Here is a 21,744-nt window from a genome sequence, read left to right as displayed (position 1 = left end):
TAGTATTGTCAGGTGTAAGAGGACCTGTCACACTGCAGCATGCTGCAGACATAACTATAGTATTGTATGGTGTAAGAGGACCTGTCACACTGCAGCATGCTGCAGACATAACTATAGTATTGTATGGTGCAAGAGGACCTGTCACACCGCAGCATGATGCAGACATAACTATAGTATTGTCTGGTGTAAGAGGACCTGTCACACCGGAGCATGATGCAGACATAACTATAGTATTGTATGGTGCAAGAGGACCTGTCACACCGCAGCATGCTGCAGACATAACTATAATATTGTCTGGTGTAAGAGGACCTGTCACACCGCAGCATGATGCAGACATAACTATAATATTGTCTGGTGTAAGAGGACCTGTCACACCGCAGCATGATGCAGACATAACTATAATATTGTCTGGTGTAAGAGGACCTGTCACACCGCAGCATGCAGCAGACATAACTATAATATTGTCTGGTGTAAGAGGACCTGTCACACCGCAGCATGATGCAGACATAACTATAGTATTGTCTGGTGTAAGAGGCCCTGTCACACTGCAGCATGATGCAGACATAACTATAGTATTGTATGGTGTAAGAGGACCTGTCACACCGCAGCATGCTGCAGACATAACTATAGTATTGTATGGTGTAAGAGGACCTGTCACACTGCAGCATGCTGCAGACATAACTATAGTATTGTCTGGTGTAAGAGGCCCTGTCACACCGCAGCATGCTGCAGACATAACTATAGTATTGTATGGTGTAAGAGGACCTGTCACACCACAGCATGCTGCAGACATAACTATAGTATTGTATGGTGTAAGAGGACCTGTCACACCACAGCATGCTGCAGACATAACTATAGTATTGTCTGGTGTAAGAGGACCTGTCACACCACAGCATGCTGCAGACATAATTTTAGTATTGTCTGGAGTAAGAGGCCCTGTCACACTGCAGCATGCTGCAGACATAACTATAGTATTGTCTGGTGTAAGAGGCCCTGTCACACCGCAGCATGATGCAGACATAACTATAGTATTGTATGGTGTAAGAGGACCTGTCACACTGCAGCATGCTGCAGACATAACAATAGTATTGTCTGGTGTAAGAGGCCCTGTCACACTGCAGCATGCTGCAGACATAACTATAGCGTTGTATGGTGTAAGAGGCCCTGTCACACCGCAGCATGCTGCAGACATAACTATAGCGTTGTATGGTGTAAGAGGACCTGTCACACCGGAGCATGCTGCAGACATAACTATAGTATTGTATGGTGTAAGAGGACCTGTCACACCACAGCATGCTGCAGACATAACTATAGTATTGTCTGGTGTAAGAGGACCTGTCACACCGCAGCATGATGCAGACATAACTATAGTATTGTCTGGTGTAAGAGGCCCTGTCACACTGCAGCATGCTGCAGACATAACTATAGTATTGTATGGTGTAAGAGGACCAGTCACACTGCAGCATGCTGCAGACATAACTATAGTATTGTCTGGTGTAAGAGGACCTGTCACACCACAGCATGCTGCAGACATAACTATAGTATTGTATGGTGTAAGAGGCCCTGTCACACTGCAGCATGCTGCAGACATAACTATAGTATTGTCTGGTGTAAGAGGACCTGTCACACCGCAGCATGATGCAGACATAACTATAGTATTGTCTGGTGTAAGAGGACCTATCACACCGCAGCATGATGCAGACATAACTATAGTATTGTCTGGTGTAAGAGGCCCTGTCACACCGCAGCATGATGCAGACATAACTATAGCATTGTATGGTGTAAGAGGACCTGTCACACCGCAGCATGCTGCAGACATAACTATAGCATTGTATGGTGTAAGAGGACCTGTCACACCGCAGCATGCTGCAGACATAACTATAGCGTTGTATGGTGTAAGAGGACCTGTCACACCGCAGCATGATGCAGACATAACTATAGTATTGTCTGGTGTAAGAGGCCCTGTCACACCGCATAACTATATAATTGCAGCATGATGCAGACATAACTATAGTATTGTATGGTGTAAGAGGTCCTGTCACACCGCATAACTATATAATTGCAGCATGATGCAGACATAACTATAGTATTGTATGGTGTAAGAGGACCTGTCACACCGCAGCATGCTGCAGACATAACTATAGTATTGTATGGTGTAAGAGGACCTGTCACACTGCAGCATGCTGCAGACATAACTATAGTATTGTCTGGTGTAAGAGGATCTGTCACACCGCAGCATGCTGCAGACATAACTATAGTATTGTATGGTGTAAGAGGACCTGTCACACCACAGCATGCTGCAGACATAACTATAGTATTGTCTGGTGTAAGAGGACCTGTCACACCACAGCATGCTGCAGACATAATTTTAGTATTGTCTGGAGTAAGAGGCCCTGTCACACTGCAGCATGCTGCAGACATGCTGCATATTGTCATGATGCAGACATAACTATAGTATTGTCTGGTGTAAGAGGACCTGTCACACCGCAGCATGCTGCAGACATAACTATAGTATTGTATGGTGTAAGAGGCCCTGTCACACTGCAGCATGCTGCAGACATAACTATAGCATTGTATGGTGTAAGAGGACCTGTCACACCGCAGCATGCTGCAGACATAACTATAGCGTTGTATGGTGTAAGAGGACCTGTCACACCGCAGCATGATGCAGACATAACTATAGTATTGTCTGGTGTAAGAGGCCCTGTCACACCGCAGCATGCTGCAGACATAACTATAGCGTTGTATGGTGTAAGAGGCCCTGTCACACCGCAGCATGCTGCAGACAGAACTATAGCGTTGTATGGTGTAAGAGGCCCTGTCACACCGCAGCATGCTGCAGACAGAACTATAGCGTTGTATGGTGTAAGAGGCCCTGTCACACCGCAGCATGCTGCAGACATAACTATAGCGTTGTATGGTGTAAGAGGCCCTGTCACACCGCAGCATGCTGCAGACATAACTATAGTATTGTCTGGTGTAAGAGGCCCTGTCACACTGCAGCATGATGCAGACAGAACTATAGTGTTGTATGGTGTAAGAGGACCTGTCACACCGCAGCATGCTGCAGACATAACTATAGTATTGTCTGGGGTAAGAGGCCCTGTCACACTGCAGCATGATGCAGACAGAACTATAGTGTTGTATGGTGTAAGAGGACCTGTCACACCGCAGCATGCTGCAGACAGAACTATAGTGTTGTATGGTGTAAGAGGCCCTGTCACACCGCAGCATGCTGCAGACATAACTATAGTATTGTCTGGTGTAAGAGGCCCTGTCACACCGCAGCATGCTGCAGACATAATTTTAGTATTGTCTGGGGTAAGAGGCCCTGTCACCGCATACATACACATAGCAGCAGTGATGGATGAGGACCAGTCACTCCAGATATTTATATACAGCAGAGACGGGTGTTTTGGTGACACAGAGGACTTGTGTCAGAATCAGCGGCGTGGAAATAAATGATAATGGTGGGAAGTGAATAGAATCACAAATGGCGCGTATCGCGCGGCCGGCCCCATGAGGCCAGGGCAGCCAGGCGGAAGAGCGGCCTTTGTATAAATCACTGGAGCGGAACGCCGGGGACAATGGGGGTAATGAGCTGTGGACGCGGCGCCACAGACAGGCGCAATAACACATGAATGGTAACGGCCCCCAGGACTCCCTCCGCTACAGCAAACATCGCTCATTACAGCGGCCGCAGGATGGCCGCGTCACATAACTCCGCGCCGCGCCACGAGGACCTGTCAGCAGCATTGTGAATGTACAAGTCTGCAAATATGTATTTCTCATAGCGACGCCGCCGCGTGACAACAGCGCTGCCGGGCAGAACGCGTCACTGTGAACCAACCCTGATACACATACCACTGTTATCCTCCACACCCCACCCTGCGCACCTGGGGGATCTCCGCTGTGAACCAACCCTGATACACATACCAGTGTTCTCCTCCACACCCCACCCTGCGCACCTGGGGGATCTCCGCTGTGAACCAACCCTGATACACATACCAGTGTTCTCCTCCACACCCCACCCTGCGCACCTGGGGGATCCCCGCTGTGAACCAACCCTGATACACATACCAGTGTTCTCCTCCACACCCCACCCTGCGCACCTGGGGGATCTCCGCTGTGAACCAACCCTGATACACATACATACATGGTTGCCGGAGTAACAGGGGCGCATGTGTCGTTACCTACGCGCCTTCCTGTACGCCAGCAACCACGTGGGGCGCATGTTCCGGTGATGGCCTTACCGATGCCCTTATACTCGGGGTCCTTGCCGTGGCGGACGCCATTGCCCAGTCCGAGCTCCTGCAGCGACACCTGGTACGGCGGTCTCAGGCGGATCTCGGTCTGCATGTCGGCGAGATTCATCTTGGTGGAGAGCGACCGCGGGTTATTGAAACGCTGCTTAGTCTTCTGTATGAAATTATCTGTCGGACGGGATGAAAAGTGTTAGGAATAAAGTGTCCTTTCATTAAAGCCCGCCCACCTTCCCTGGCCATCCGCGCCTTAAATTACCCGCGCGGCCTCCTGTCACGGCTCCGTGAGGCGAGCGGCGGTTTATCAGCCAGACATCTTCCTGCGGCAGAAAGTAATTTACCTGCTCCTAAACGCCTTACTTATCAGCCAGCCGCCGCCATCATTCGCAGCTGCTTGTTACCCGCCAGGCTATTTATTACACTCGCGCCGCCGTTTGTTACCAATAAAAAGGCCGGCAGCGCTCCATCGGGGCAGAGTCATCCGTTTTATGAGGTGTCAGAGCACAACCGCTAAATCAAAGAACAAACATTTTATCTACGCTGCGCAAATATGCCTGGAGGGGATCTGCAGAGAGACGGCGAACGGCTACGACTGAATCCCGACTTCAGGTGACGATTCACAGGTCCGCATCAGGACTGGGACACAGATAACACACACGCAGGCGCAGGGGCAATCCAGCAGCTTAAAGGACCGCAATGGCGAAAATCTTAAAATGTAAAATATATGTAAACATATACAAATAAAAAGTATGTGTCTTCCAGAGTAAAATGAGCCATACATTACTTCTCTCCTATGTTGCTGTCACTTACAGTAAGTAGTAGAAATCTGACAGAAGTGACAGGCAGAACGAGAGGCTGCTCACCGAATTCGATGAAGGAGTACGGCCGGATGGCGGTGTTTATGTGGACCATCTCGTAGGTCGTGATGAACTCTTTCTGCAACTCGTCCAGGAAGCAGAAGGACAGGACGCTGGGGTAACTCTCCGAACACAGCATCATGTAACTGACCCCCAGAGAGGTGATAAAGCTGCCAAAATACAAAACATCACGTTGAGCAGATAAATGATGGAGGGCAGCCACATTCCCTCCCCACCCATCACAGGAGACCCCTCCCCACAGCCCGCCCATCACAGGAGACCCCTCCCCACACCCCGCCCATCACAGGAGACCACTCCCCACACCCCACCCATCACAGGAGACCCATCCCATCACAGGAGTTCCCTGCCCATCACAGGAGTTCCCTGCCCATCACAGGAGTTCCCTGCCCACACATCACCCATCACAAGAGACCCATCCCATCACAGGAGTTCCCTGCCCACACCCCGCCCATCACAGGAGACCCATCCTATCACAGGAGTTCCCTGCCCACACCTTGCCCATCACAATAGACCCATCCCATCACAGGAGTTCCCTGCCCACACCCCGCCCATCACAGGAGACCCATCCTATCACAGGAGTTCCCTGCCCACACCTTGCCCATCACAATAGACCCATCCCATCACAGGAGTTCCCTGCCCACACCTTGCCCATCACAGGAGTTCCCTGCCCACACCTTGCCCATCACAGGAGTTACCTGCGCACACCCCGCCCATCACAGGAGACCCATCCCATCACAGGAGTTCCCTGCCCACACCTTGCCCATCACAGGAGACCCATCCCATCACAGGAGTTCCCTGCCCACACCACGCCCATCACAGGAGACCCATCACAGGAGTTCCCTGCCCACACCTTGCCCATCACAGGAGACCCATCCCATCACAGGAGTTACCTGCGCATGCCCCGCCCATCACAGGAGACCCATCACAGGAGATCCCTGCCCACACCCTGCCCATCACAGGAGACCCATCCCATCACAGGAGTTCCCTGCCCACACTTTGCCCATCACAGGAGTCCCATCCCATCACAGGAGTTCCCTGCCCACACCACGCCCATCACAGGAGACCCATCACAGGAGTTCCCTGCCCACACCTTGCCCATCACAGGAGACCCATCCCATCACAGGAGTTACCTGCGCACGCCCCGCCCATCACAGGAGACCCATCCCATCACAGGAGTTCCCTGCCCACACCTTGCCCATCACAGGAGACCCATCCCATCACAGGAGTTCCCTGCCCACACCCCGCCCATCACAGGAGACCCCTCCCCACAACTCACCCATCACAGGAGACCCATCCCATCACAGGAGTTCCTTACCCACACCCCGCCCATCACAGGAGATCCATCCCATCACAGGAGTTCCCTGCCCACACCCCGCCCATTACAGCAGACCCATCCCATCACAGGAGTTCCTTACCCACACCCCGCCCATCACAGGAGATCCATCCCATCACAGGAGACCCCTCCCCACACCCCGCCCATCACAGCAGACCCCTCAGACAGATGCAGGGACAGAGGACTCACTTGATAGTGTGTGGCCCCCTCTTCAGGGTGCAGCGGTCTGGCAGCTGCTCCAGCTTCCTGGACACAACCTTCAGGTATTTCTTGGTCTCCTGTACAGACATGTTCTGCTCATGATCTGTGGAAGCCGAGAGTGGGAGACCATCTCTGGTGCGGACCACCGAGGCAAACAGAATGACGGACATCTCCTGCGGACAAGAGAAGAAAGCTGTCAGACGGTGGGCAGCACGGTGGCGTAGTGGTTAGCGCTCTCGCCTTGCAGCGCTGGGTTTCCCGGTTCCAATCCCAGCCAGGTCAACATCTGCTAGGAGTTTGTATGTTCTCACCATGTCTGTGTGGGTTTCCTCTGGGCACTCCAGTTACTCCCATATCCGAAAAACATACAGAAAAGTTAATTGGCTTCCCCTAAATTGGCCCTAGACTATGATACATACACCACACGATACATACATAGACATATGACTATGGTAGGATTAGATTGTGAGCTCCTCTGAGAGACAGTTAGTGACAAGACAATATACTCTGTACAGAGCTGCGGAAGATGTCAGCGCTATATACATGCATAATAATAACAATACGGCGGGGCTGGAACTATGGCTCTAAATGATATCATACATTTTTACATGTATAGTCAGCCTTAACCACTTCACCCCAAGGCGGTTTTTACCCTAACGGCAAATGAAAGGGATGAGCACTGAAAGGTGAAAATCACTCTTGTCCAATAGCATAATCACTACTAATCACAATGAAACGATACATATTTTCTATGCATTTTAAAGGGAAATACAAGGAAAAAATGAAAAAATACACTATTTCTCCAATTTCATCCCCTATGGTTTTAATATAAACACTGCTACTGTACATAAAACCCACACATTGTATCTGCCCATTTGTCCTGGTTATCACAATTTAATATTTTAATTATGTCCCTAGTACAAACTATGGTGACAATATAGGATTTAAAGGATTTATAGGAAATAAAGGTGTACTTTTTTTTTTCTTCACAATTTTCACGTGCACATGCACGGGGATGCACGTGCACCCGCGGGAGCGCACACATGCACGCGCACAGTGGCAGCAGCGCTGTCGGACTTATAAAAACGTCCTGCTAGAGCCTCTTAATGGCTCCAGGACGTTTTTATAAGTCAGGTTCTCATAAAGTGGTTAAAGTGGGATAATACTCCAACAAGTAAAATTTCACTAACTTCTCTTATGTACATAAAAGAAAAGTTAAAAGATTTCCCATGTATTCCCTGTATGTTAAATTATGTTAAATTGCTTATTATCAATGCAGAGAGCAGTACAGACTGGTTTATCTCTGGTCATTGGCAAAGGTAAGAATCTTCCTGTGTCTTCACTCTGCCTCCCTCGGCTGAATAGACACATCGCCCTGGCAACAGCTCAATCACCTCAACAGTAAAGGAAGGAGCAAAGTGAAGACACAGACTGGGAGATTCTTGCCTTTGCCCATGACCAAAGCTAAGCAAGCTTCTACTAAAGTCTGTTTGTTATGCAGGCATGGGCTCTAGAAGGGGGAGGAGTCTCTAGAGAGTTTGTACAGGTCTCTTTCTCCATGAGGCCTGCTGCCTGTTTGTTATGCAGGGATAGACTCTGGAAGGGGGAGGAGTCTCTGCAGAGTTTGTACAGAAGGTCTCTTCCTCCGTGAGGCCTGAAGCCTGTTTGTTATGTGGTGATGGACTCTGGGAGGAGGAGGAGTCTGTTTGTTATGTGGTGATGGACTCTGGAAGGGGAGGAGTCTGTGTTATGCGGTGATGGACTCTGGAAGGAGGAGGAGTCTGTTTGTTATGTGGTGATGGACTCTGGAAGGAGGAAGAGTCTGTTATGTGGCGATGGACTCTGGAAGGAGGAGGAGTCTATTTGTTGTTATGTGGTGATGGACTCTGGAAGGGAGAGGAGTCCATTCGTTATGTGGTGATGAACTCTGGAAGGAGGAGGAGTCTGTTATGTGGCGATTAGTGATGGGTCGTTCGCGATTGAGACGGCTCTTTGCTGCGAACGACAAGAGCTGGTTCTCAGTTTAAAAAGAGCCGATGCCTGTGAGTCACTCACCAGTGCACTCTGCTCTGTAATAAAGGGCGCTGATGCATGCCGGGAGATGTAGTCCTCCTCCTGTAGCTTGTAGGGGTGCATGGGGCGGAGCAGAGCAGCAGCAGGAGGGATTGCCCCACTCAGAGAAGCAGCCTGGAGTTGTCATGGAGACGGGGCGGGGCTTTTCTTCCGTATCTGAGTGGCTTCTAAAGATATTAAATGAAAAGCCGTTTGAGAGCCATGGGAGCCGACCCAAAAGAGCCGATTCTCTTAAAAGAGCCGGAATTCCCATCACCAGTGGCAATGGACTCTGGAAGGGGAGGAGTCTGTTATGCGGTGATGGACTCTGGAAGGAGGAGGAGTCTGTTATGTGGCGATGGACTCTGGAAGGAGGAGGAGTCTGTTATGTGGCGATGGACTCTGGAAGGAGGAGGAGTCTGTTATGCGGTGATAGACTCTGGAAGGAGGAGGAGTCTGTTATGTGGCGATGGACTCTGGAAGGAGGAGGAGTCTGTTATGCGGTGATGGACTCTGGAAGGAGGAGGAGTCTCTGCAAAGTGTGTACAGAAGGCCTCTTCCTCCATAGAGCCTGCTGCCTGTTTGTTATGCGGTGATGGACTCTGGAGGGGGAGGAGTCTGTTTGTTATGCGGTGATGGACTCTGGAAGGAGGAGGAGTCTGTTATGCGGTGATGGACTCTGGAAGGAGGAGGAGTCTCTGCAAAGTGTGTACAGAAGGCCTCTTCCTCCGTAGAGCCTGCTGCCTGTTTGTTATGCGGTGATGGACTCTGGAAGGGGGAGGAGTCTCTGTAGAGTTCTGTACAGAAGGCCTTGTCCTCCGTAGAGCCTGGTGCCTGTTTGTTATGCGGTGATGGACTCTGGAAGGGGGAGGAGTCTCTGTAGAGTTCTGTACAGAAGGCCTTGTCCTCCGTAGAGCCTGGTGCCTGTTTGTTATGCGGTGATGGACTCTGGAAGGGAGAGGAGTCTCTGTAGAGGTCTGTACAGAAGGCCTCGTCCTCCATAGAGCCTGGTGCCTGTTTGTTATGCGGTGATGGACTCTGGAGGGGGAGGAGTCTCTGTAGAGGTCTGTACAGAAGGCCTCGTCCTCCGTAGAGCCTGGTGCCTGTTTGTTATGCGGTGATGGCTATGCGGTGATGGACTCTGGAGGGGGAGGAGTCTCTGTAGAGGTTTGTACAGAAGGCCTCGTCCTCCGTAGAGCCTGGTGCCTGTTTGTTATGCGGTGAAGGGGTTTAGGAGACAAGTCTTGGCACACTGCGTTCTACAGATGTCTGTGCCGCAGGTGTGTTCTGTGTAAGAGATGTCTTGGAGCATGACGGGCGAGATGGAGAGGGAAGAACGCTTATTGTAGAGGAAAGGAATCAATCACCATTCCGCAGGCCGTGCACATCATCAGCACACAGGTGCAGCATGAAATCTGGACCAGCCCGCCTGAAGCATCACTGCTGACAAACTAACTTTTGCTTGAAGAAAGCTGAAAAAGCAAACACCTAATGGTTTGCTCTTCTTCTTGGGTGAGATCTCTGTGTCCCTGAGTTACTAATTCTACATACCTGCTGTGGCTGTTACATGGTGTTGTACCACCCCTGCTGGACTTTACAGTTTTGGTTCTTGTATATTACCCAGTGGCTACTAAACAAAAAAGCTTACAACAAACGGCCAGAATATTTAACATCTTGCAACCTCTCTCCAATAAACAAACATTCTGTGCCCTCCTCTCAAATACATACTGACATGGTATCACCAGTAGAGATGATCACATCTAGAACTCATGGAGAAGTATATGATTTGCTTCATCAGCTGATAGACTTGCAAAGCTCTGATTTGCTGTGGCCACATCCTGCTTTAGCACATGACCAGATTGATCCATCTATATAACCTGACCAGATTGATCACATGCTTCTCCATGACTACTCCTAGACATGACCATCACTAATAAGAGACTTCCATATCTATCACCTGACCAGACTGATCACATGCTTCTCCATGACTTCTCCTAGATATGACCATCACTAACAAGAGACTTCCATATCTATCACCTGACCAGACTGATCACATGCTTCTCCATGACTTCTCCTAGATATGACCATCACTAATCAGAGCCTTACACATCTATCACCTTACCACACTGATCACATGCTTCTCCATGACTTCTCCTAGACAAGGCCATCACTAATCAGAGACTTACATATCTATCACCTGACCACACTGATCACATGCTTCTCCATGACTTCTCCTAGACATGACCATCATTAATCAGAGACTTACATACCTATCATCTGACCAAACTGATCACATGCTTCTCCATGACTTCTCCTAGACATGACATCACTAATCAGAGACTTCCATATCTATCACCTGACCAGACTGATCACATGCTTCTCCATGACTTCTCCTAGATATGACAATCACTAATCAGAGCCTTACACATCTATCACCTGACCATACTGACCACATGCTTCTCCATGACTTCTCCTAGACATAATCATCACTAATCAGAGACTTACATATCTATCACCTGACCACACTGATCACATGCTTCTCCTAGACATGACCATCACTAATCAGAGACTTACATATCTATCACCTGACCAGACTGATCACATGCTTTTCCATGGCTTCTCCTAGACACGACCATCACTAATCAGAGACTTACATATCTATCACTGGACCAGACTGATCACATGCTTCTCCATGACTTCTCCTAGACACGACCATCACTAATCAGAGACTTACTTATCTACCACCTCCCCAGGCTCTTTTAGCTGGGTGCTTCACCCGTCTAGTTTTGGTGAGCACCCGGCTGTTATTAGCACACCATCTCCTCTGCTGTAAGCAGAGCTGAGCACAGAAGCATCAGCCCTGCATTCTCTCCTCTACTTTTTCATGCACAGGGGGCGTGGCTACTCATCAGCCCTCTCATCACTTCCTGTGGAGGAGGAGGAGGGGCACAAGTAGCTGTTATTTGCTCTCTGCCTAACAATGCCTCCTCGGTCAGTAAATCCACATTGCAGACTACTCTCCTGATCTGTTACTGAATCAGTCCTCCTGACTACTCTTGTGTTGGGGGTGGAATGTATACTGATGCAGCACTAAGCCCCACACAGGAACTATTTCAATCCCTCCAATCAGAGTTTGGCTGAATTCTAATTAGGAAATTCTTGCTTTACTGACCCTATGTCTAATTCTAGATGCTGGTCCTCAATGTTCATTATTACTTGCACTATGACCAATGCCGTGTGCATCACTAACCATTTTGGGTGCCACATCTGTCGTACTCGGCGGATAAAGTGGATTCTGAAATGAAGCTACAGCCATGGTGAAGATATTAGTAAACCAATCACACACAAGCATATGCAGTAGCAGGAAATATATCTGGAAACTAATAATGAGCTTATTAAAAAAAATTTGCAAAAAATACACTATTTCTTCAATAATATATATCCATCCAATTATAATAGTAGGCTCATTCAAAATCGTGAAGTATAAACTTTTGTTTGATATTCTTATGTAGGCTTAGGCAACTTGTTTTGGGTCATCCTGACCTTTCTTCAGGCCTTAAAATTACAGTATAGATTTGATCAAATACAATGATATTGACAAATCAAGAGGTAAACGGCATCTGGACAGCCGCAAAGCCAGGAATCACCACCCCCAAGGGAAACCGGTACCGCAAAAGCAAGGTGGCCATTTTGCCTAGCTAAAAGTTCCTCCCAATATTTCTGATCATAGTGAATGTGTTGGTAACCAGGCATGGGCTCACAAGTCCTGAAGGACTCAAATTTGTGATTTAAATAAGGCTTAATTGCCTCAGGTGTGCGGCTGGGTGAGAGGGGGTTATTTACCCATAAGTCCGCTGTCTTGTATGCGTTCCAAACGTCTTGCACGCGTCCTATTGGACGTGTTGCAAGACTCACTACGCGCACTTCCTCCTTCAAGCCAAAAGAAAGAAGTGTGCGGTATTGAGTCTTGCAACGCATCCAAGAGGACATGTGCAAGAGGTTTGGAACGCATAGAAGACAGCGGACTTATGGGTAAGTAACCCCCTCTCTCCCAGCTGCACAGCTGAGGCTATTAAGCCTTATTTAAATCACAAATTCGAGTCCTTCAGGACTGGTGAGCCCACCACTGTTAGTAACGCTCCAGTGAGGGAACCACCAACATGGGTGCTCTGCAGGGGTGTGTACTGTCCCCACTCCTGTTCTCTCTGTACACCAATAACAGTACCTCAACCGCAGACTCCGCCAAGGTCATCAAATATGCTGAGGACACAACAATCAACGGCCTCATCAGTGGTAATGGAGAGCAGGCCTACCGTAGCGAGATTGAGAGGATCTGCAACTGGTGCAAAGACAACAACCTCGCCCTCAACGCCGCAAAGACTCATCGTGGATTTCAGGAAGCTCGTTTCCACGCTCCACCCAGAACTCTTTGGGGAGATCAAAGTCTACAGGGTACCGTGCACTCGGTTACTTGGCAAAACAATCAATAACGACCTAAGATGAGGACAGAAGACCACTAAAATTCAAAAGAAGGAGCAGCAGAGGTTATACTTCCTGCACCAGCTGAAAAAAATTGGAATACCACGTGAGCTGCTCATCAGCTTCTACACAGCCACAGTCAAACCCATCCTTTGCTCCTTCCTTATTGTTTGGTATGCTGGGGTGTCCGCCAGCGACAAATACAAACTCCATAAAATAATTAGCGTTGCGGAAAAGATCGTAGGATCCCCCCTTCCACCTGTGGATCTTTTCCCCACGGCCAGAAAGAGGCCGAGGGCCATCAAGATCTCGTGCGACCCCTCCCATCCAGGCAGTCCCTTCCTCGAACCCCTCCCATCCAGGCAGTCCCTTCCTCAAACCCCTCCCATCCAGGCAGTCCCTTCCTCGAACCCCTCCCATCCAGGCAGTCCCTTCCTCGAACCCCTCCCATCCAGGCAGTCCCTTCCTCGAACCCCTCCCATCCAGGCAGTCCCTTCCTCGAACCCCTCCCATCCAGGCAGTCCCTTCCTCGAACCCCTCCCATCCAGGCAGTCCCTTCCTCGAACCCCTCCCATCCAGGCAGTCCCTTCCTCGAGCCCCTCCCATCCAGGCAGTCCCTTCCTCGAACCCCTCCCATCCAGGCAGTCCCTTCCTCGAACCCCTCCCATCCAGGCAGTCCCTTCCTCGAACCCCTCCCATCCAGACAGTCCCTTCCTCGAACCCCTCCCATCCAGGCAGTCCCTTCCTTGAACCCCTCCCATCCAGGCAGTCCCTTCCTCAGACCCCTCCCATCCAGGCAGTCCCTTCCTCAGACCCCTCCCATCCAGGCAGTCCCTTCCTCAGACCCCTCCCATCGGGACAATGTTTTAGAGCCATCCCATCAAGGACCACCAGGCGCTGGAGCACGTTCTTCCCTCCAGGTTGTCCTCCTACTAAACTCTAGCCCCTCCACCAAGTTGCAGCAATCTAGTCACTCCACCTGACGCCCACCCTGAACTTCAGGCACACCTGTGCGGAACTTTGCCCGACTCCCTAGCTGCTAGTATTCTCATCTGTCCACTCTGCTCTGATTGCTTGCTTTTGAGGACTGTATTATGCACACTTCTCATATTATCATTGCCATGTCTGTCTTATGTACATTCTTTGTACCAGGGCTGTGGAGTCGGAGTTGGAGTCGGAGGCGGGGCAATTTTGGGCACCCGGAGTCGGAGTTGTTGATTACATAAACCGAGGAGTCGGATGATTTTTGTACAAAACCTACAGCTCTGTTAAGTATTAGATTAAGGAGTCTGAGCCATTTTGGATACCCGGAGTCGGAGTCGTGGTTTCATAGACTGAGGAGTCGAAGTTGGAAGATTTTTGTACCGACTCCACAGCCCTGCTTTGTACTACTGCCATTGCCATGTGTACCACAACCAATTCCGAGTATGTATAAAGTTGATTCTGATTGCCTGAGCAGTTTGGATGCGGAATCATATGGGACCACCCTAAGTGTGAGATGTCAGCAGTCCCCCCCCCCCCCCCCCAGTCTTCCAATCCTCCACTGGAGACTGAAGACCAGATAGACAGACCCCCTCTTGGGGAAAAGCCACAAAATATGGACGTTTCCGAATTCATCCCCCTTGGGTGGAAATGACTCCTGATCTTAGTCAAACACTGAATTTCGTGTCCCGCATATTCATCAGCAACTGCTTATAGAGATGTTTATGTCAGGAGGGATCGCAGCTTTGTAAAAACACACTTTAAGTGAAATATGCACGGGAATAAATGGTTCCTTCACAGTCCGGACTGCTGGCTGAGCACATAAACTGCGAGATGTTATCTTGGGAAAATATACCAGCGGCCTGTCGCCATTCCCATTAACAAGCGCATTAATAACTCAAACAGCTCAATATAACACCATTTAATGAACTGCAGGAAACTAACACACGTTTGCTGAAACCTGGAATATTTATAGGAAGGGTTTTGGTGCCAGCGGCCCGTCCGGGCACGGAGAGTGCAGCGGCGGGGGCTGACTCACAGGACGGGACGGCGAGTGCAGCGGCGGGGGCTGACTCACAGGACGGGATGAAGAGTGCAACGGCGGGGGCTGACTCAAAGGACGGGACGGCGAGCACAGCGGCGGGGGCCGACTCACAGGACGGGACGGCGAGCACAGCGGCGGGGGCTGACTCACAGGACGGGACGACAAGCGCAGCGGCGGGGGCCGACTCACAGGACGGCGAGCGCAGCGGCGGGGGATGACTGACAGGACAAGAGGCCGGCAGATGTTCAGAGACTGCTGAGGCAGGTGAACACAACATGTGAGTAAATAGAGATTAATTCTGCTGAGCTGAGAACTCTCTGAAGAACCCTCCAGCGCACATTTAAAGAGACCCTGAGCAGTAAATAAAAACAAAATTTGGACTTACCTGGGGTTTCCTCCAGCCTCTCATAGCCCGCGAGGTCCTCCGGCATCCTCTTCTTCCCTCTCCTGGTCCTGCTGGCGGCTCCGGTAATTGGCGACTTCGGGTTAAGTAGCACAAGCGCATCAGTCGCGTCATCACACCTGTCGCTGTAAGCCCACTGTGCATGCGCAGCTCTCAAAAGACCCAACCGTGCATGCGCAGAAGGCTTATGGCGACCGGTGTGCTGACGCGACAGGCGTGTGGCAGAGACACGCGACTTCACAGCCGTCAGTATGATGAGGAGAGGCAAGAAGAGGATGCCGGAGGAAGCACCAGGTAAGTCCAAATTTTGGGGGGGTTTTAGCGCTCGGGGTCCCTTTAAGCAAAAACATTATGTGGAGTCTACAACGTACAACATAGCAGGGGCCCGCTGAAGGGGATGTCATGTGATACACTGCTGGGGGCGTGGCGTTTTAGCCCATGTCCTGCTGGCCTGTCGATTGATAGAATTCAACAAAAGATGATGAACAAGGACAATGGACCCCGAGATCTGAGTATACCAAACTCAGAAAGACCCCGTCCTGAAGGGAGGGGTTGACATAAGAGCTAAGGCCCTCCCTGGAGGAGGGGAAAGTCCAACCCTATTACAGAAGAGAAGACATCTGGCAGAACACAATTTTTCTGCGCACGTGAGTCCTAACATGGACTGCACACCTACATCCAGCAGGGCACTACGAGTACACAGATATGAGACATGAGGCTATTACATTAAAAACAATGGTGCATGAGCCAGCCTGGGGCCCCGGGAACTCTCACTGCCCGGGGCCCCAGAACCAGCATCTAACACCATATGTGAGCGCAGCCAAACCCTTGGAGCTGCCACTGTTTGGGAGTGAGTTTCTCCATTTGTGTGTTTGGTAAGTTTTAGAGCAGTAGGAGACAGGCCTTGGGGGTGGCAGCTCCAAGGGTTTGGCTGCGCTCACATATGGTGTTAGATGCTGGTTCTGGGGCCCCGGGCAGTGAGAGTTCCCGGGGCCCCAGGCTGGCTCATGCACCATTGTTTTTAATTTTATTGTAGTATCCCATGCAGTTTAGTTAGGAGGGGGGCAGATGAGAGGGAATATCCTGCACGCTGGTGCCCCCTGCTGGTCATATAGCCATTGTCTATATGCAACTGAAGCCCTCTCCAACTGACTGGCTGACTTGCTCAGCTTCTGCTTGATTAATCACTGCAAGCTGGGTGTATTACGTGTGCACTTCTCATTGGCTTATAAGCAGCCTGCAGGCTTTATAAAGCAGCAGAGAACTGTTTGGGAGTGAGGTTCTCCAATTGTGTGTTTGGTAAATGAGGCTATTACATGATTAGTACAGTGTTACTTCAAACCTGTATTACTCCAGGTTCGGTTTGTTTGGAAAATTCCCAGAACAAGTGTCTGGCTGAGCCCAACAACCTCTGCACAGATGGCAGTCCTCGTACTCCTGATAAGCCATCAGCCTGTCCACACCGGACTATTCCTGCACCACGAGACTCGCTGTAATTTTAAAACGCCAGGAGAACTCGCAGCACCGACACGTAAGCTCGCTACGCGCTCAATGAAGACGACAGCAGAATGACTTCCCACAATCCCCGGCTTTCACTGGTGCCAGTGCTCGCTGGACAAATGACGGTTCCCAGCAATTCCTCACAAAAGAGTATGATCAATGATATGCAAATGTTTCTGTGTTTATGCAAATTTTCATGCAAATATATGCAGCTTGAAAATGAACCAATCAATTTAAACCTGAGTGCTAAACTGTATGAATAACAAACCATCCTATGAGCAGCCTATGAAGGTAAAGTGCAGAAGAGGTAGAGAGGTGAAAAAAATGGAGGTACTTAGCCCAGGAAATGGTGTTGGCAACGGGCAGCGCAACAAGGGAGAGACTGGGATCAAAGATCAAATCAAAGATAGCTTTATTGGCATGACCAAGATTCATACAGGTATTGCCGAAGCAAGGGGAATAGGGGGACATGGGAGGGATCCCCTCAGAACACTCCCACTAGTTCCGCGGGCGTCACCCCGCTTTATCAAGAAGAGAGGACACCGCCCCAGTTCTCAAACTTGGCACAGTTGGTCACTGAGTATCTGGGATTAATATTCAGGAAAATGGGTGGAGCTTATAACAGCCAATCAAAATTCACCTATTGATTTTCAAGGGTGATATTTAAATTACGGCCATCTTATGTTAATGGCAGAGGCCTCAAACCTGCTACCATCGGTCATTGGGTGACTGGGGTTCAGATGAAGGGGCGAAGCCACACACAGCCAATCGATTTGCTTTCTTGATTTCAATGGGAAAATTTACACTGCTTCCATTCTCACAAAGCTCATAAACTTGGATATTGAGTGACTGTGTGTCAAGGTTAGAAAAAGTGGGCGGAGCCAACAACCACCAAATACACATCTGGGACACGCTAGTAAATTATAATTGTCAGAAGGGGTGGTGGATTTAAAAACAAAAGGCTTTGTTGTTCAAGAGAATAGTTTTATAAGGGTTGGTTTAATTGCTCATTATTAACAATAATAATAATAATGCGCGTTTTACATTATGCGTTTCTTAAAATGCACAACTTACTGCATAATTTTCAAAAACACACATCACAGGAGACACAGAGGAATGCATTCTTACAGGCTTTTTTAACCACTTGAGGACCCACCCTTTACCCCCCCCTTAAGGACTCGCGCTGTTTGTTGGGATCTGTGCTGGGTGGGCTCTGCAGCCCCCAGCACAGATCAGGGTGCACGCAGAGCAATCAGATCGCCCCCCTTTTTCCCCCCTATGGGGATGATGTGCAGGGGGGGGTCTGATCGCTCCGGTCTGCAGGCATGTTGCGGGGGGGGGGGCACCTCAAAGCCCCCCTCCGCGGCGAAATTCCCCCCCCCCCGGTGATCCGGGCTGCACAGGACGCTATCCGTCCTGTGCAGCCGGTGACAGGACGTCCCCTGTCACATGGCGGCGATCCCCGGCCGCTGATTGGCCGGGGATCGCCGATCTGCCTTACGGCGCTGCTGCGCAGCAGCGCCGTACAATGTAAACAAAGCGGATTATTTCCGCTTGTGTTTACATTTAGCCTGCGAGCCGGCATCGGCGGCCCGCAGGCTATTCACGGAGCCCCCCGCCGTGAATTGACAGGAAGCAGCCGCTCGCGCGAGCAGCTGCTTCCTAATTAATTAGCCTGCAGCCGGCGACGCAGAACTGCGTCGCTGGTCCTGCAGCTGCCACTTTGCCGACGCACGGTATAAACGTGCGGTCGGCAAGTGGTTAAAAATAATAGGTTATTGTATTTTACTACATTGATTAGGGCAGTTGTCCTCAAACTAAGGCCCGCGGGCCGAATGTGGCCCCCTGAGGCTTTTTTTACTGCCCCCCCACAAAATGTATTATAGATGCAGTCAGCTACATCTTTAAATATTGGTGTTCCGCATATAGAATGAAGCCAGAAAGCAGTAATTCGCTGGTTTCCAATCACATTTCACATCAGGTGACAATGCTGTCCAATTGTCACCTGGGTGTGCTTCACTGTCTGGCCCGCAAAGACTTCTACATCATTATATGTATACTCCGGTCCCCCAGCTGTCTGAAGTATGTTGACCCGGCCCTCGACTCAAAACGTTTGGGGACCCCTGGATTAGGGGAATGAATAAACGAGAAGACGAAACACACACAGAAAAAAAATGCATCAAAAATGCAAACGTGTCCAGACTAGAAGCATTAGGCTGTGTTCCCACTCGGGCTGAGAACGGACATTTTTTCTCTGCTCATCAACAAACTGACAGTGAATGGCTCCTATTTCATATATAGGAGAGCCGGGACAAGGTCCTCCAGCACCCAAGGCTGAGACACCAAAGTGCACCCCCCCCCCCGCCCCTCCAGACCCCAGCCGTCACACACTGATTGCTATTAGACTAAGAGGCGCCCCAGGGCCCCCAACACCTTAATCTCTAGTTATCTGGCTTGCAGTCACTGCCATGTATCCCCTTTTCTTATTTCTCTCTGCTTCATACACAATAGGGGAATGATAGCTGATTGAGTTGTGCGCCCCTCCTACTCTGCGCCCTGAGGCTGGAGCCTCTCTCGCCTCGGCCTCAGCCCTGTTCCCCCTCCTACACTGCGCCCTGAGGCTGGAGCCTCTCCCGCCTCTGCCTCGCGCCCCCTCCTACACGGTGCCCTGAGGCTGGAGCCTTTCTCGCCTCTGCCTTGCCCACCAGCCCTGCGCCCCCTCCTACACTGCGCCCTGAGGTTGGAGCCTGTCTCGGCCTCAGCCCTGCTCCCCCACCTACACTGCGCCCTGAGGCTGGAGCCTCTCCCGCCTCTGCCTCGCGCCCCCTCCTACACGGTGCCCTGAGGCTGGAGCCTCTCTCGCCTCAGCCCCGCCCCCTGAGGCTGGAGCCTCTCTCACCTCTGTCTCGACCTGGCCCTGCAGCTCACAATCATCACTATGCAACTAATCGATGGGATCCGTTGCGGGTACAATTTAACAGGAAATAAATATGGCAGCCTCCATATTCTTTTCACTTCAGTTGTCCTTTAACCCTCCTGGCGGTTTGCTAAAAAATCGCCAGGGGGCAGCAAATCTTTTTTTTTTTATTTTTTTTTTTCATGTAGCGAGACAAAGTCTCGCTACATGATAGCCGCTGCTCAGCGGCATCCCCCCAGCCCCTCCGATCGCCTCCGGCGATCGGCGATCCCATTCAAAGAACGGGATCTCCTGGAGGGCATCCCCCATCGCCATGGCGATTCCTATCCACCCCATAGAGCTGCCTGGCACTGATTGGCCAGGCAGCGCACGGGGTCTGGGGGGGGGGGGGCGGCTGCGGCACGACGGGTAGCGGCGGATCGGCGGGTACCGGCGGCGATCGGGCACTGCACGCAGCTAGCAAAGTGTTAGCTGCGTGCAGCAAAAAAAAATGATGCAAATCGGCCCAGCGGGGCCTGAGTGGTGCCTCCCGGCGGCATAGCCCGAGCTCAGCTCGGGCTTACCGCCAGGAAGGTTAAGCAATACCAGTTGCCTGGCTGCCCTGTTGATCTTCTGGCTCTAATATTTTTAGCCATAGCCCCTGAACACGGAGCTGTGCTTTTCAGTGCTGCTAGATTTGGGCGCAGCTGGCGCCTCCATAGACTACAATAGGAATCATTCCTATTGCAGCGCTCAGCGAGTAACGTCGGAGCCGTCAGAAGACGGAGTCGAGGTTGCTTAAAAAACACAATAATTCGGCCTCCAGCAATCGCTGGAAGCCGAATTATTTCATTCCCCCACTATCCATGGCGGCCTGGAGGGGGAATAGTAATTAAAACGGCCCGGACTTGTGCAGAAACAGGATCAGCCATATACCGCTGTATCCTGCGCCCAAGTCTACCAGCGCCGATTTCAAATGTACTCCCTGAACAAGCATGCAGCAGATCAGGTGCTCTGACTGAAGTGTGACTGGATTAGCTGTATGCTTGTTTCAGGTGAGATTCAGACACTCCTGCAGCCAAAGACATCAGCAGGACAGCCAGGCAACTGGTATTGTTTAACAGGAAATAAATATGGGCGCCGCAACATCCCTCTCACTTCAGGTGTCCTTTAAACGGTATACCACTGGCAGAGCGGCTGAGTATATAGAATTGTTCTAGTCATAATTAATTATAACATAGAGAGTTTGTGTCCCCAGCAATGTGTCCTGTTTGAGTCAGCTGATCAGTCCTCCAATAAGGACGCTCAGTAGCAGTCACTGGGAATAATCATCACGGGGTGGGTCACAAGGTTGCCAACTCATCCCTTTGCGGACTTGCAGGAGACTTGCGCCTGCGCAGTAGAGCAGACCCAACGGCGATCGGCTATTTCCGCTTATCTCCGAGCAGAGAGCCGATACTGCGCTTGCGCTGGAGCCGGGAAGGTATTTACATCCCCGCTGTTCGGAGGGGCACAGCGAGACCACCGCGGGACACAGGAGTACAGGGGAAGCCTCGATAGGATCCGGAGGCTTCCCCCGCCCGAGGCGAGTACCCCCCAGGGGAGGTTTTTGTCATTACATTCCAAAAACATACGGATAAGTTAATTGGCTCCCCCTATTATTGGCCCTAGACTACAGTACTTACACTACATAATTCATACATAGACATATGGC

The 21,744-nt window shown here is 50.6% G+C and overlaps 1 protein-coding gene across 1 annotated transcript in view; it reads right to left on the bottom strand.

Annotated features, from left to right (window-relative positions):
• SEC22A (SEC22 homolog A, vesicle trafficking protein) overlaps window positions 1–21,744 on the bottom strand; it is a 36,345-nt gene that overhangs the window by 13,760 nt on the left and 841 nt on the right. The window contains exons 2-4 of the mRNA XM_068246218.1: window positions 6,663–6,847; window positions 5,126–5,289; window positions 4,254–4,433 (exon numbers count right to left, since the gene is read on the bottom strand). Of these exons, the coding sequence (XP_068102319.1) occupies window positions 4,254–4,433; window positions 5,126–5,289; window positions 6,663–6,847 (529 nt within the window). The remainder of the gene's footprint in view (window positions 1–4,253; window positions 4,434–5,125; window positions 5,290–6,662; window positions 6,848–21,744) is intronic.

This window comes from Hyperolius riggenbachi, chromosome 7 (genome assembly GCF_040937935.1).
Source record: "Hyperolius riggenbachi isolate aHypRig1 chromosome 7, aHypRig1.pri, whole genome shotgun sequence".
In the NCBI taxonomy this organism is placed as follows: Eukaryota; Metazoa; Chordata; class Amphibia; order Anura; family Hyperoliidae; genus Hyperolius; species Hyperolius riggenbachi.
This window is presented reverse-complemented; position numbering and strand designations above follow the sequence as displayed.